Source organism: Triturus cristatus, chromosome 2_1, assembly GCF_964204655.1.
Source record: "Triturus cristatus chromosome 2_1, aTriCri1.1, whole genome shotgun sequence".
Lineage (NCBI taxonomy): Eukaryota > Metazoa > Chordata > Amphibia > Caudata > Salamandridae > Triturus > Triturus cristatus.
In genome coordinates this window covers 227,864,703-227,880,393 of record NC_140581.1, presented here as the reverse complement: position 1 = coordinate 227,880,393, position 15,691 = coordinate 227,864,703, and the positions used below count along the sequence as shown (strand labels likewise).

The window sequence follows — 15,691 nt, the reverse complement described above, 5'->3', positions numbered from 1 at the left end:
CGCCGCCAGCTCCCGGTCATCCAACACATGGTGCCGCAGATCAACGCAGGCACCCTCCTGAGAAGCAGAAGACAGAAGGGACTCTGCCAAATCCCAAAAGCAAGACGTGGCTCTGGCCAATACACAAAGCGCTTTAAGCGCCCACAAAGCAGCACTGGAGGAGTCGAAGACGTTGCGCCCCCAGGAATCCAACCACCGGGCCTCCCGTGACGGGGGAGACAACACCGATGGCAAGGAGGGAAAGGCGGTCTGCAAAAGAGGGCCCCTGGTAGAAGGGTGTAAGGAAAGAGACAGGATCATGAGAAGCAGGACGGTGGCGGTGCAGAAGTGGCTGGGGCACCGGGTCGCCCGTGGCAGGACGCCCCCAGGCCCCCAAGAGAGAATTATGGAGCGAAGCCTCGAAGGGAAGAAGCAGCTCCTGTCCACCAGAGCCCTGATGGAGAATCTCCAGCAAATGATCCGTGGGGAAATGGGCAGCCGGATCGCCCATGTGCAAGATTCCTGCAGCCGTGGAGACAGGCAGGGCGAAGGCAGCACTCGCCTCCGTAGGGCCACGCGGTGGTGAAAGCAATTCCTCCGTGGGCGACGGCTGTAAGCTAAGGCGGCCGTCTCCCAGCCCAACCGGAGTAAGGAAAGGCCAAGCTCGGAATAGGGGAGGGTTGACCGATGAGTGGGGAACCTGAGGCGCCTCCGGGGAAGACTGCGGGGACGGCGAAGAGCCGTCCTTGGAAGACACCGGAGAAAAAGCCACGACACGGTGTTTAGTCTCCGGAGAAGATGAAACAAACAGTTGCCGAACCTTTGGAGAAGAGGGGGCGTCCTGCGTCAGGTCAATGTCGACCGGCGCCGGAGGGGACGCCGAAACGACCTCTGCCACGACGCGCGCCACGGGAGAACGGGGCAGAGCCGGGGCGGCCAAGGAACGGCGCCGAAAAGGCGTCGACTCGACCTCAGACGAGGCAGCCACTAGCGTGGAGGGACGAGAGGGCCTGGGGACACGCCCCGGCCCCTAGCCGGCCCCTGCGGCGCCGCCAGGGCCAGCAGCTGCTGGCGCCTAAGCGGGGTCAGCTCGGCCTCGGACAAGGCTGCCGCCTGCCCAGAGGACCGAGGGGGACTCGAGGACAAGCCTCGAGCCCCAGCAACCTCCTGCGACACTACAGGGACCCCCGCGGGGGTTTGCGGGGAAGGCAGAGGGGCCGTGGTTCGAAGGAGGGAACCTCCAGAACCTGGAGCCGAACCCGTCGGCGCCAGAGCCGCCGCAGAAGACACCGCACATGGCAAGGGATCCGCAGACGTCCCAGGAAGAGGAGAAGAAGGAGGAGCCAAGGAGGCCTGCAAGGCCACGGCATAGGCCTCCATCTGTGCTCTGGTCGCCTCCGCGCCGGGGAAAGGCGGGTAGGGTGGTGACGCGTGGGACCGCACAACCCACGGAGAACCCACGCCCCCAACAGGCTGGGGATCGGGCCTCGGGGACAAACTGTGACACTTACCAACAGGAAAGCGACGTCCTTGCAGTCTTGGAGAGTGACGATGTCGAAGACGGAAGCAGCGGTTCTTGAAGGCTTCCACGGCGGACGGACGCGGCGGCGCCGCCGACCTGGACATGCGGGCCGAGAGGAGTTTCATCCGGCGCTCCCGCCGGGACTTCGGCTTCATCTGCTGACAAGCCTCGCAGTCCGTGGTGCTCCACCAAACACCACATACAGATGGGGTGAGGGTCAGTCGCCGACATCTGGCGCGTGCAAGACGAGCACGTCTTGAAGCCCAAAGACATTCGCACACTGTTCCCAAGAAAAACGCTAAAGCGTAAAAATAAGGCCTGAAAACAGGCCAGGAACACGATCCGGGTCCGCGTTGCACGCGGAAAAGAAGAAAACTGACGACAGCGCGCCGGGGTGAGGCTTATGTGACCTCGCTGACGTCACGCCCGCGGAGGAAATCGGGGCGGAGTCGCGAGTTGCCGCCCCCGGCGCACAGAGATGCTGGGCACGAAAGTTTTCCGGGTCCAGTCTCACGCCTGGGGATAATTCTACGTTAAGGAATCTGCGGCTAGTAGTCTATCAGATATGCAAAGCAATGTTTGCTTACATTGTGGCAGGCCGACAAGAACGAGCAGAAAACTGAAATTGTGGTGATTTAAAGGACAGCTTTCTATTAAACGAACAAGGGAATTGCAGTTTCATTTGAGTTGAGAGGTTCAAACAACTACTTGCACTTCATAAAAAGTAACCTAAAATACATCATTCTAAAGGTCTGAAGATGGTCGAATAAAAAATAAAAAAAACATCCAACTGTTCTAAGAATAAAGAAAAAACCCTCAATAATTATATTATGGAGATCTAAGATATTCCTCACTCTCACCAGACAAGAAAATCACTCAATATTTCTTCTTATGAGTAAACTCATTACTGGCCAAGACACATTTATATATTTTGGTGAGGGATACTTCGAAAAACATTTAGAAAATGGCCCAATAGACAACTTTAGATGTTTTTGAACGGAAGATTTCTCAGGCACAGGAGTCACTTGGGGCCAGATGTACGACCATTCCATTTTGCGTGTCGCAAATTGCATTTTTTTGCAACATGCAATTTGCGACTTGCAAAACTGAATGTACTAATGTGTCTTAGACAAATGTAGCGATTGCCAATGGGGTCGCACATTACCTGCCTCATCAATATTCATGGGGCAGGTTGCAATGTGCGACCTATTGGGAATGGGCAAGAACACAGGGATGGTGGCCTGTTAGGGGCAGACCACCATGTCTGTGTTTGCTTTTTAAATAGAGCAACCTTTTTTTTTTTGTTTAATGCAGCACGTTTTTCTTAAAGGAAAACAGGATGCATTTGAAAGGAAAAAAAATGATAATTTTTCTTTTCATTTTTTAAGGGCATGCAGTGGTCCGTGGTACCACTGCCTGCTCTTAAAAAATATTTTTGCATACGTTCACAAAGGGTTAAGGGGTACCCTGAGAACCCCTTTCAGTTTGCGATCGGTTTACCACCTACTTGAAGTATGTGTTGAATGTGATTGTTTTGCAACAGCATTTGCAGTCACAAAACAATCGTACATACCAGTGTGACTCGCAATTAGGAAGGGACACCATTGGTACACCCCTTCCTAATAGTGATTTGCAAACACTATTTTGCGAGTCGGTAAACTCGCAAAATAGGGTTTGTACATACTACAACCCTTTTTATCAGTTGCAAGTGGCTCGATTTTCGGTTTGCGACCACTAAAAATGGTGGTACATCTTGCCCCATGAACTTTAGCTTTAGTCCATACTAATAGCACAGGTAAATAACATTATACATGCAGTAGGCTACAAATACCGTGTTTCTTCTTACCGGAAGCGGACCCAAATCATTGGGGTTTAGTGGAGCTTTTGTTCTTAAGTGCACTGGAAACTTCAATCTTGGATCCTCCTGTAACATAATTCAATCAATGAGTTGCAATAGTTTAAGGCTTCTAAAAGCAAAACAAACCTTACAATTCCATGCTAATGCTACAAGTAATAGAAACATTCAGACACACACACAACACGCATACGGTGGACTTTGACATTTGTGATCATTAATTATAATCACTCTACGCAGATTTCCTAGAAATAAAATGGCAAATACGAGTAAGAATTCTAATATTTCCCTGCCTTTGAATCACTGTACTTTTAGGCCCTGATTAGGAGTTGTGTTAAAATGCCACCAACATCTAGCACAAGCCAGGTCCTAATCCCAGTATTACAAGATATGAGCTAACAGCACGCACTCAAAAGCTTTCCCAAATGCACATTGTGCACGGTAATACCACACTAAATTTACATAAGGAAAAGAGGTCAGAAAGAGAAAATGTGCTGAAAGCAGGTGCACCTATTAACGAAATACCATAACAGAGTGGTAACTTGCCTCAGGCTAATACCACAAACCCTGGGAGCCAATTTGTCCTGCAGCAAAAGTACAGCAGACAAATTTCTCATAACTCTTACCATAATTCAAAACCCATAGAGACAGTTTCACCGTGCTGTGCTATGGCTCAGAGGACTGCTGGAATCTCAACAAGCATTGGCATAGCCAATAGGTCTTGCTTTTGGGACTGCATAAGTGTTTAGTGCATCACATTAAACCTTAATTCATAAAGTATGGCAAGAAAGAAGGCCTGCAGTAGCGGGATACGAGATCTGTGATGGTGCACGTGGGAAGGCCTGATAGAGAGCACTGTTGATATATACATACATAATAATCAAACCCCACACACCTCTGTCATTCTTACACCTCTTCCCCGTTCTATTTGAACTACGCTGCCCCTTCTCCCAGCAGGTAGTGAAGTATACAAACCAGGGGCCCCATTTGCTCTATATAGTAAAACAGAGGCGTGCTAGACAATAAATAGTTTTTAAAAAACACAGAGCTTAACTCTGAAATTCTGAGGCCAGCAATCAAAACTATATCCCACGAGGATGGCTGGAAGCCAAGGGAAGCTGCCCGACGGAAATTGCTGACACTTCCTTATATACTAAAACATTCTTTGGAAAAAGTACAGCCCGCGTTTCAGGAGTTTGGCATTCAGGGAACTAGATACAATATCCTTGATGATATTAAAATTGACATACAGATCTACCGCAGCGCCTAGAAGCAGTTCTGTTCATGTGTGCACGGTTTGCATACAGTGCCATTCCTCCAGACGTAGGGCAGACAGCAGGCGAGAGTCACCAGCCCACCTGGGTACTTTAGAGGCCCTACAGGCAGGCTTCTTTACCCTGGCTTCACACACCAGATGTCCCATTGCAGGCGGCAAGATAAACAAGAAATCAGCTTTCAAATTTGCATGCAGCCCCGGGATAGCACCGCCTAGCACAGTTTTATGAACAATGAGGAACCCGCCCCTCTCCGCCAAAACACGGACCGGGGCAAGCGAGGGCAATGGGAGCTTAGTCACCCTCTTCAAACCGTGCACTCATTTTAAGAAAGCACGGCTATGAAAAAAATAATGTATTGTAATACTTACTGATAAGTTGAATTAAAATTAACAAACAAAACAAAGTATTTTTTTATTTTAATTGGCACAGGGACACAAAGAGGAATGGTGGGGGCGGGCACACGGAGCCCTGCGAGCAGCCGCGGTAAAACGCAGTGGGAGTGAACCTTTCAGAAGAGGTGGGACATGCACCCACCTTTAGCCATTTGCAGGCTTTGATTCTAAAAAGACACTCGCAAAAGCCAATCTAATGCGTGGGAGGAGTCAGACCCAACACATAGTAGATACAAGAAGCCTCACAGAGCAGCGCATGCGTGCTGCGCTAGGCTCGACCTAAAAAGGATCATCGGATCTCCTTGAGAAAATAAAGAGCCCTCAAGCAACCCTCGTTGCAAACATTCTTTGCCAAGTAAGTGTAATGAGAAATCCAGGAGATCCAGAAATATCTGGTCATACCACCCAAAAAATATGTATTCTGAAAAAGCCACGTTGAATAAACCTTAGTCCTGAAGTACCTAAATGTGCCATTTCAGACTTATTCCTGTACTGAGAAATGAAAGATCCGAATAAGAAATCATTACAGGAGAATCAAAAGCTAAGCAAATCAGTGTTTGACCGCTGCTGAAACTGTTGTAATATCAGCTAAACAACTAAACAGGTGGAAGGCAAATACCAGTTGGTAAGTCCAGAGGTCCAACACTGCAACTCCCAGAGTATCCTTCCAAGGAAGCAGCTGTTAGCAAAACAGCAGCCTGTGTTCAGATGAGCTGAAAATAGATACACTTGTGGAAATCCACACATCTCTAAGATCACAACAGCATCCAGAAGTCTGCATCAGGACGAGTGTCTGACGTGACACTGCACTCCCCCCTCCCAACTGAGAAGCTTGAACATAGATGTATCACGATTGGCACAATACCTAGCATCATGGTTTCCCTGCATAATTCCAAAGAGCTCGCACTTATGCATTTGTTCACATTATGCCACCATGTCTGCGCTGCACACAGGGAAGGAAAGGTTCCACTGCATGCCTGATGACACAATCCCCAATGATTTATCTGGAGCCCTCCCACCCTTATGGTCCACTGACATTCAGTGCTTCCAGATGTGCTCACTAACTGTTCTGGAGTTCCTCTGTTAATAGGACAAATCTGTCCATCTGGAAGAGGCAAACCTTCACTTTCTAAAGCTTTCTGCCATGTATTTACACAATCTGAGAGATGCCCTTAGATAGGAGACCATTGGAAGAAGTTGTTTTTGGATTGGAAGACGTTTATTTATTAATTTGCATGGTTAATTAAAACCTCTGCATCAATTAAACCGCAATGTTACACAGACATGTAAAATGGTTCCACAGAATGAAGTACAAAGGATAAAAGTTAGGAGTATCACTACCAATAGAGTAATAAAGGATTCATATGTACATAGTAGTGACAGGTCCACAGTAAAGTGCCCCAAGCACACATTAAGCGACACTGTCATTACAAAAAGGGTTAAAAATACCTATAGGCAGAGCAATAGATTTTTCAGATTAAAAGAAGATAGATTAAAAGAAGAGTGGATCAAGGAAGTGACTTGATACTTAAGGTGGCTTTTGTGCTGTATAATTAGTTGTTGAGCAAGTTCCAAGCAAGCAAGTTGTTCCCTGTTTCAAGTATTATATGTACAAGCATGCAGCCATTTGTTCCTTGTCCTCTTGCATCACTGCCATTGGTTCCCGTTTCTTTTCGACCTGGATGAGAAATCTCCTGAAACAGTAGTTCAAGTACCGCCTGTCTGCATGATCTAATTTCTCTTTGGTTGAAAAGTGGGCATAAAATTTTTATCTCTCCCAATAATTCCTCACACATGCATACCGAGTGCAACAGGTCTTCTTTCCCCTTTACACATAGCCGTTAGTCGGTTGCGGCCGACATGCGTTTACATGGAAGTAGGTGTAAGAGTGATGGTAGGATGCCAAGTCACTATCTCAGGAATTTTTCTTTTAGAAAGTTAGAATATCCTGTATGAAAGTATGGTTGGGGTGAGGCTATGTCATAGTTTTGGCACAAGACAACCATGGGTTCTGCCCACCACTGCTGCCTTGTCCTGGGTCAGCGAGACGAGTTTGATGGATTTATTTACCACCTTTTTGAAGCTGGTGTGGGTTGCAGATGTTGCCCAGAGATCTTGTAGACCAAGTTGCATTATGGATTTGTTGAGGTAGGCCTGGGCGGGGTAACTGCTTCTGGTTGTCAGTTCCAGCCATAATTGCAAATTTAATAAGTTTGGTTTGGCGTTCTTAAGTTTGTGCCAACAGTTAATATACGCACCTCTGCTGGCGAGGGATTGTTTCTGAAGCCCAAACTCCAGCCTTATTTGAGATGGAGAGGTGTATTTGGGGAGGCCAAAGATCATTCTATGAGCCCTAGACACAATCCCATCCAGTAATCTTGCGTCCCTTCCACTTAGCGGCTCACTACTGTAAGCTATTGTAGAGATCAATGTTGCTTGAATTACTTGAAGCAATGGAGTTATTAGGGCCTGCCACTTTCCTCTTTAGATTAATAATGCCAAGGTTAGGACGATGCCCTTTCTCCTCAGGCCATCATTCTGCAGTTTGAATGATCCCTTTTTATCAATAATTCCTAAGTATTTATATTCAGACACAAGGCATTAAGAGGCAATGCACCAGCTCGATATCTTTCTTATCGTGCTGTTCACAGACATTGCTTTTGTTTTATTGAAGTTGATTTTTAAGCCATTTCCTATCGAATAGGCATGGGTGGTGTCAAGAAGGCGCTGCAGACCAACTAGGTTGCAACTTATTAGCACCAGGACATCTGCTTAGAGGAGACTGGACATCTTTGATGTTATGTTATATGACAGATATGAGACCACTGAGTCATCAGCCACCACGGCAACTACATCAGTGTCACCAGAGTCATCAGATGAATAGAAGATGCCATTAAATAACCACATGAATTGTTCTGCCTCATACAAATAAGGCAATCATGTAATTTATATGGTGATATCTCTGCAAAGGTGCACAGGCTCTCATCAATGAGATGCGTACGACAGCTTGAATAACTTGAATTTTTGTTGCTGGTGTAATTCTGAACTTTGAAATATTCAGAAAGCATTACTATTATATACCAGATTAAACAACCAAGAATAACTTAAAATGTAAAAAAGGAAGGGCAAAAAACAGGAAAAAAAAGGACAAAGTAAAAAATTGGCACTCTGAATTGCCCTTCTTTTTTGGTGCACACATGATCAGAAAAAATGCCATTGCTCACAGTGCAAGAGACCAATGACTGAAGTGGGCTGAACAAAAGATGAATGGCAGCTGAACAGACTAACTGAAAAATATGTCTCTATCTTGTAGGTGTGCATTTCTTGATTGCATGAGCCTGGCGAAACAGCTAAGCCTGTCTCTAGGTAAGGCCCAAAATGATGGAATTAGACTGCCATTCTAGTCTCTCCAGAGTGAGGGCATGCAACATGCTGTCCAGCAGTTCCAATGTGGAGTCCAGAGAAGTTACTCGACAGACAGAGGTGCAGCAACCAGACATCGCTTGACCACAAACCTTAGTTCCAATTGAAGATACTACCACATTCAATCGTACTCTGCTGAACCACAGTATGAGGAGGAAGGACCCATCACCTGTGTGCAGGATGAGTGCCTTGCCATTTGCTTATTATACAAACTAAACTGCTCTGCTTATCCTGACTGGAAAACTGATACACTGAAGAAAAGTAGAAAAGATTGCACAGCATATAACTGTGATTCCCATATAGGATGATGCGCTGTATCTACTCATCCCGTCACTCCTTCAGTTTCAAGGCATTGTTTGCAAACACCACCTCGAAAAGAGGGGAGACAGACACATCTAGCTTCAGGGTACTGTCCTCAAGCCACAAAGAGCGTCATTAACAGTTTGGAATAAACAAATATTTTTAAAGAGATGGTGTTCCTTTGGCAAGTATATGGCAAGTTTGATCAATACAAGAGGCAATGAGCTAGATTAGCATTGTCAACGAATCAGGGGTAGGTGAAAAATCCATCAAAATCTGACAACTACACTCATTTGGAAGAAAACATGTTTCAATGAATGCACCTGATTTGTATTAGAAGAAAAAACGAGAAATACATGAAAAATCTTAGAAAATTTTAAGCTAGAATTCTAGGCTGGTAAACCGAACCAACAGAAATAGATATTTTTTACCAAGGGTTTTTTTAAAAACATCAAACCGACAACGAAAGTGAGTCCTAAATTTGTCAGTCAGACCCAATGGCAAAAAATATACATTTTATGCACAATTACAAAGTATAATTTTAGGTTATAGGCGCCTCAACACAAACTCTTTCCCTGCTCAGAATAGCAGCTCAAGTGTAGAAATGTCATGCGGGAGCCATGCACAGAATGGTTTCACCATCCCCAGCCATACCATTCCATGATATAACTATAATAAAAATTATACTTATAGACCGGTCACTCACACAAACATTGGCATCTCTTCCCTTCACTACCCAAATAATAAAGAACAGAAACTTGTGTTCTGAATCCACCCTCTGTACTGCTCCCATTCATCACCCAAATATAAAAAAAATTACTTAGTGGCTTGCAACCCATCCTCACTGCCCTCAACATCGCCCACCACTCCATCACCCTCACACAAAACCAAATATCTGCTGTCCTACCACCTCCACACACCACACTGCGTATTTGGTCACCTACGAACCTGAAGGCTTGCTTTCTGCTCTCACACAGAGTGGAGAGTTACACCTAACTGACAGCTGCTCTATGAGAGCCGCTCATCAGTGTGTCCTCCAATTCCCGGTCTACAGTGGCAAGCAGAGACCTGATGCGACTGGGGAGATGGCAGTTGGCGAGGTAGATCACCTGCAACCCCCCAGCTCCCTCAAGTCTCTATAAATCCAAGGAGGGCAGCGGAACACCGACAGATAAAGTATGGGCTTCAGGACTCAGAGATTCACTGCTCCGATGTAAGAGCACCTGGCTTCTAATAGAACATTACAACAAGACTGCTCTTGATGCTCTCTCATTCCACATGTTTTCTCAAAATGTCTTTGCTTTGCCAATCAAAATGCTGGCTTCCTTTCTATTAATTTTGTTAAACCTGCCAGCCTTAGGTTGGGCTTCCCCCCAAACTTCTCAAATTTTGCAGATTTTGTTTTTGTTGCCCTTAGGATTTTGTACACTTTATCACTGGTAACCAGTGCTAAAGTGCACAAGCTCTCTCCTTTACACATAGTAAAAATGGGCTTACAGCCAATTATCTGATTTCATTTATTTTTTAAAACCCCAGTAACGTGGAACTACATGTACCAAAGGCCTGTAAATTAAATGGTACTAGTGTGACTGCAGCACTGATTTTGCAACCTACTTGAGTAGCCCTAAAAAACAAGTCACAGCCTGCTATTGCAGCTTGTGTGTGCATCTTTAAACTATTTTGACCTTTCAAAACAAGTCTATTGCCAAACCTAAACCTTCCATTTAAATACACAAGTCGCCCCGAGGGTAGGTCCTAACCAGCCTAAAGGGCAGGATGCAGTGTTTTTCAAAAGTTGAACATGTACTTTTAACTTTTACATGCCCCTGTAGTGAAAAACTTACATTTGTTTCTCACTACTACAAGGCCTACCTCACTCTTAGGATAACATTGGGTTACCTTACTGCATTTAATTAGTGATAAATTTCAATTGGGAGCAGGTGGGACGATCGAGCTTGGTGTCTAAATAATTCTAATTTAAAGTCATCTTTAATGGTAAAGTTCAGATTAAGTAACAATTCTGAAAATCCCACTTTTGGAAAGTTGTCATTTTCTAGTCCCAACCATATGGTGTCTACTGCCTGTAGCCTGAGTCACATGACTAGTTGCAGCACACAGATGATCTTCGTGTATTGCTCCCAGACAGCGAGACAAAGGAGCATAGGTGCTGGCAGAATGGGACTTGATAAGGGTGAGGAACTGTCACCTACCACACTTGAACGTCACAAAGACCCTGCCTGAGCACACTCACTAGTCTATTATGACCCCAGATAAGCTGAGGCCAAGGCAGGGAGGCAGGAAATTCCAAACCCCTCTACGGGTGGAAAGCTCCAGAACCTTCTCCTACTTCAAAGTGGGGATCAGGTTAAAAATGATGAACCTTCCAATCCAACTCTTCAGTACACCTCTGGACCTGTGCAAGATTCAGAAGAGTTGTGCTGCTCTGCAAAAAGGACGGCTATTCTGTTGCACTGCTGCCTTAGTGAAAGGACTGGACCTGCATCTTGAACCCAGAACCAGCAGAGTGACTCAAAGGGTCTGAATGTGCTCTGCCAGTCGAACTATGGCCCTGTGGGCAGAACTGACTCAATGAGATGCATCTCCTCGAAGCTCAGCTGCTGTGCGGAGCATCCCCGATACAGACCTTCTCATAGCAAGCCTTTCGCCAATAGCATCCTCGACGGCCCAGGACTCTGCATCTCAGCCCTGCAGCTTCCTTGGAACAGCCGGTGCGCAACACATCTTTGATGCTGGATTTTACATTGCAAGCCCCTAGTTGACGAAATCCTCGACTATGATGCAGGACTCTGCATCACAGTCCCACAACATCCCTGACATCACCTCTGCATGACGCATCCTCAACGTGGGATCTCGCAACACTCCACAAACCAGGATTTAAAGTACTTTTATTCATTGCGTCTAAACTTTGCCCCTGTATCTGATCCATGCTCCTTTGCAGTCAGTTTGAACTTGACTTTGTCCCAGTCCGGCATGACCAGATACCCACACTTGGAGCTTTGTGCTTTTAGGCGCTATTTTCACTTAAATCTTTAAAATTGTGTATCGCTGGTTCTATTCATTTGATTTTTGTCATTTTAGTCTCATATAATTTGTTAGATTTTGCTCTAAGTTTCAACATTAGTATTGGGTTTTCTTGTGGGTTCACTTAATTACTATTTGAAGTGCTGCATAAATACTTTATACATTTCCTCTAAGTTAAGCCTATGTTTGAGCCAAGCTACCAGAAGGTTAAGCACAGGTTAATTTGGGGCTTTGCTTGTGTTTTGCGCTGACAGAGACTGTGGTGGTTGCTGCTTGAGTAGGGTTTCACTCACCCTCAAGCAGTAACCCAATTTCCAACAGATCCTATCTCTTTTAAACAAACTGTACATAACATTACAAAGAATCTGCAACTACCCTCTGCCTCTAAAAACGTAATGTACATTTGTAGGGGCACCGTGTAGTGGCACAGAAACTGGAAGGGTACCTGTACTTGAAAATCCGTAGAGAACTAGTACTGGTCAGGGCTCACTTAATTTAGGGATTTGTGGCTATCAAGGAGGTGTTCTCCAACTCCCAAACCCAGCAAAAAGACGATTGTGTCTATGTAGCTATTAAGTCCAGAACGCTGTTAATCCCTTACGTCCGGGACACGATTTAAACGTTAGAGCCACAAGTGTTGACCTTGGAAGAAGTCTATAAAGAAAATAACTGCAATACAGACATTCATGATACTCATACCACACCATTAGGGATCCACTCATTTTGTTACATTAGAATGAGGGGCATGCCTGTTTGACACAAACATGATCAGTCCACACTTGCATATAACTATATGCGTTATTACACATGATGTAATATTTTCTTCCCAAAAGTGCAGGTTGAAGGTCTGTGTGTCTTTTATTGGTGTATTTTGTGGGATGGAATTAGGTTAGCTTTCCTGGAACCCTCTCCCCAACTACCGACATGCCCGGTATAAGCAGGTGTGGGAAGCTTCACAATGTAGTCCGCGAAGCGCTCAGGAAATTCAGTGGAAGAGGTTCGGGCAGTGCGCTGGATCGGTAGGGAGCCTGCCTTGTTCCCAGCACGAAGTGGGCCTTGGGGTATGGAGTCTTAAGTGCTAGAAGTTTAATTTAGCACGGCAATTACCTACTTCTCAATGAGGCCGGTAGCAGCTGAGCTCTGGCCGCCTGTCCTCTGCCCCCCCCCCCCCCTTTACTGCCATACCCCCTTTTTGGGGAAGGACGGTCTAGGCTGCATAGCACATAGTAATGAAAGCCAGCCTAGGAAGCTAGAATACTGAAACAGTTATGGCTCATTCAAGAACCACATGTACCTTGTGTAAAGGACTCATGCTCCAAAGGTATCAGCGTGCACATAGACACGACTGAGAAAATTCAGAGGCAGCCACTCCATTCGGGCGTTGGAGCGCCGCCCCACTGCTTTCTCGCAGCACAAGAAGCAGAAAATAAAATGGTATTTAAAATACCATTTTATTTTCTGCTTCTCGCGCTGTGAGAAAGCAGATGACAGAGGTATGCCTGGTTGGAGGCGGGAGGGAGCCTATGCCTGATTGAGGGCAGGCGGGTGGGCAAGTGGAGGAGGAGTGGCTTCCACCGTTCTGTGTGCCCTGACTGCTTGGTCGGCCCTGGGGCCGACCAAAGCAGTCATGCACACTCTACATTTTCTCTATGTAGGCTGCATGCAGCCTACATAGAGAAAATGGTGTCCCTACTGGTGCCCGGCTGGGCGCCGTCCAGGACTCCGTGCCAATCACAAAGCTGCTATTGCAGCATTGTGATTGGCTTCCAGGAGGGGAGGGAGCTGCAGCATGCCTGTTCCTGAACTTTCTGTTCAGAACGCGGAACCCCGGCCCAGGAGCAGAGGCGACACGAACAGGTACGTTTAATTTTAAACTCCCCTCCCCCCGCGTATTGCGATCCAGGACTGAGCAAAGATAAAGGAAACATGACGGCTATAACTTAACAGCACAAACCATGCATGCTTTTTCAACAACGGACTCAGGCGTTACTCCAAAGCACACGAAAACATGAAATAAAAAAACACTACACCGCATACACGTGTGCAGAAGTTTGAAAAGTGTTCCTCCGACAATTGTATTACTTCTACAAGTAGTAAACAAAGGAGTTACGCTCTGGGCTAGGAAAATTTGGTCGACACAAATGGAACTAGAAATACGTTGTTTTTTTAGAAATCACTTTTAAAACGTGTAAAACGTTTTCTTTTCTCTGTACTTTAGTCACAGAAATGATAAGTGTGCGTAGTAAATCGCTTGGGCTTGGATATGCGGAGTCTGTTAAACGCTCCTTTCAAGACCAGCATGACGTAGATCACCCCAACAACAGGTGGTCCCGGGTACCCATGACTGGTCGGTGTCCGCCGCTCTCCTTTGCAAGGTGCTTGTGGGGAGCTGCAATATTGGTTTGCAATTTGAAAAGCCCACAGGGGCTCAGGAAGTTGGCGGCGCCATTATCTGAAGTGCAAGAGAGAATGGCTCGAGAGGGCCTTATTGGCCAGTGACGGCCTCATTTGCACTTCACTCTCTCTGAATGGCACCTTTGCATGCTAGTCCGCACGGAGCCCACTCCCCACCCAAGGAAGATGCCCTAGTATATACAAGTGGCCTAACCGCCTGCACCAAAAGACAACACATGACTATGAAAGTTCTGCTTTCAGAAAATGCCTACTCCTTGGAAGTAATTACAGTGTGGGCTGCGTGTCTTCATGAAATGGCGAGATGATAAAAGTAGGCAGCGTGACCACTGTGCACGGGTAACGCACTCTGTACCTCCAAGAAATTCTGATCTCTGCTGCAACAGCGGCGTCGCTGGAATGGAATTTTAAGGCGGGGCGCACATATTGGGCTCCAGATAAAACTGGAGGGACCACCTGCAAAGGATGGATATACACACACATTTACTTAACCGGATGAAATATAACTGTATATGTACATATATACACACTCACATGTATGTATTTTCGACAGTCTCACATACTTACAAAGTCAGCTTTGAACGTTTTAAGCAAAGACTGCTTCGGAATGAAATGTGGTCGGATACATTAGTACGCCAAGGTGCATCTTTTTGTTGTAAAACTTTAGTATGCGATGTAGCAATGCCCAAAACATTTCACAGCATGATCCTTGCCCATCATGCACTGCGCTCCATGGGATCACCCTAAAGACATAGACCAACATTGGCACCGCAATCATCAGAAATAGGATCATATGTGCCTCGAAAGGCAGGAATAATGGCACGGAGGAAGCTTCAAATAGCTCGCTTACGGTGTCTTCTTCCCAATTAGTGGAAAAATAAAATGTGCAGCTTTGCACACAATTACAGCTGATTTATACTGACCGCGGCGCATTTATGAGATAAAAGGCATTTGCCTTTACCACTGCAGTTTCTAAAACGCTAGATAAAGCACAGATAAATGATGGAACATAACTCTGTAATATTGTGAAATGTACGAGTGTCACACTTACCAGCCAACAAACAAAAAATAACTCACAGCTTTAATTCAGGAGGTGACTGAGAAAGATACAATCTAGATTTATGCCTGTAATAAAAATTCCTCAACTACCTTTGTTAAAATGGAGGCCATGCTTCTGTCGAAGCTAAACACGTCCTGCAACATGGATCAGAAATGAATGATGCTGGATAAATTTGAAAGTAGATCTTGATTTGTGGACATTCTTGGTTTGTGAGGCAAATCAGTTGTTAGTCTCTGAAAGGAATATGCTACTTACCAGTATGCATCTGTTCTTGGCATGTAGAGCTGCATATCTACACACTTATGCATAGATCGCCATCTGGTGTTGGGCCCGGATGTTTGCAGTTTGTTTTTCCTCTTGGAAAGCCTTTGGAAGTCACGAGGTCGGTGACTCCTCCCTTGGTTCGTATTGCGCATGGGCTTCTGCTCC

At 45.8% G+C, this 15,691-nt stretch overlaps 1 protein-coding gene across 25 annotated transcripts in view; it reads right to left on the bottom strand.

Annotated features, from left to right (window-relative positions):
• Window positions 1-15,691, bottom strand: part of NEDD4L (NEDD4 like E3 ubiquitin protein ligase) — a 1,669,848-nt gene that overhangs the window by 352,500 nt on the left and 1,301,657 nt on the right. For all 25 annotated transcript variants that reach the window (XM_085630299.1, XM_085630340.1, XM_085630265.1 and 22 more), the window contains one exon: window positions 3,348-3,425. In XM_085630299.1, coding sequence (XP_085486425.1) covers window positions 3,348-3,425 — 78 coding nt within the window. The remainder of the gene's footprint in view (window positions 1-3,347; window positions 3,426-15,691) is intronic.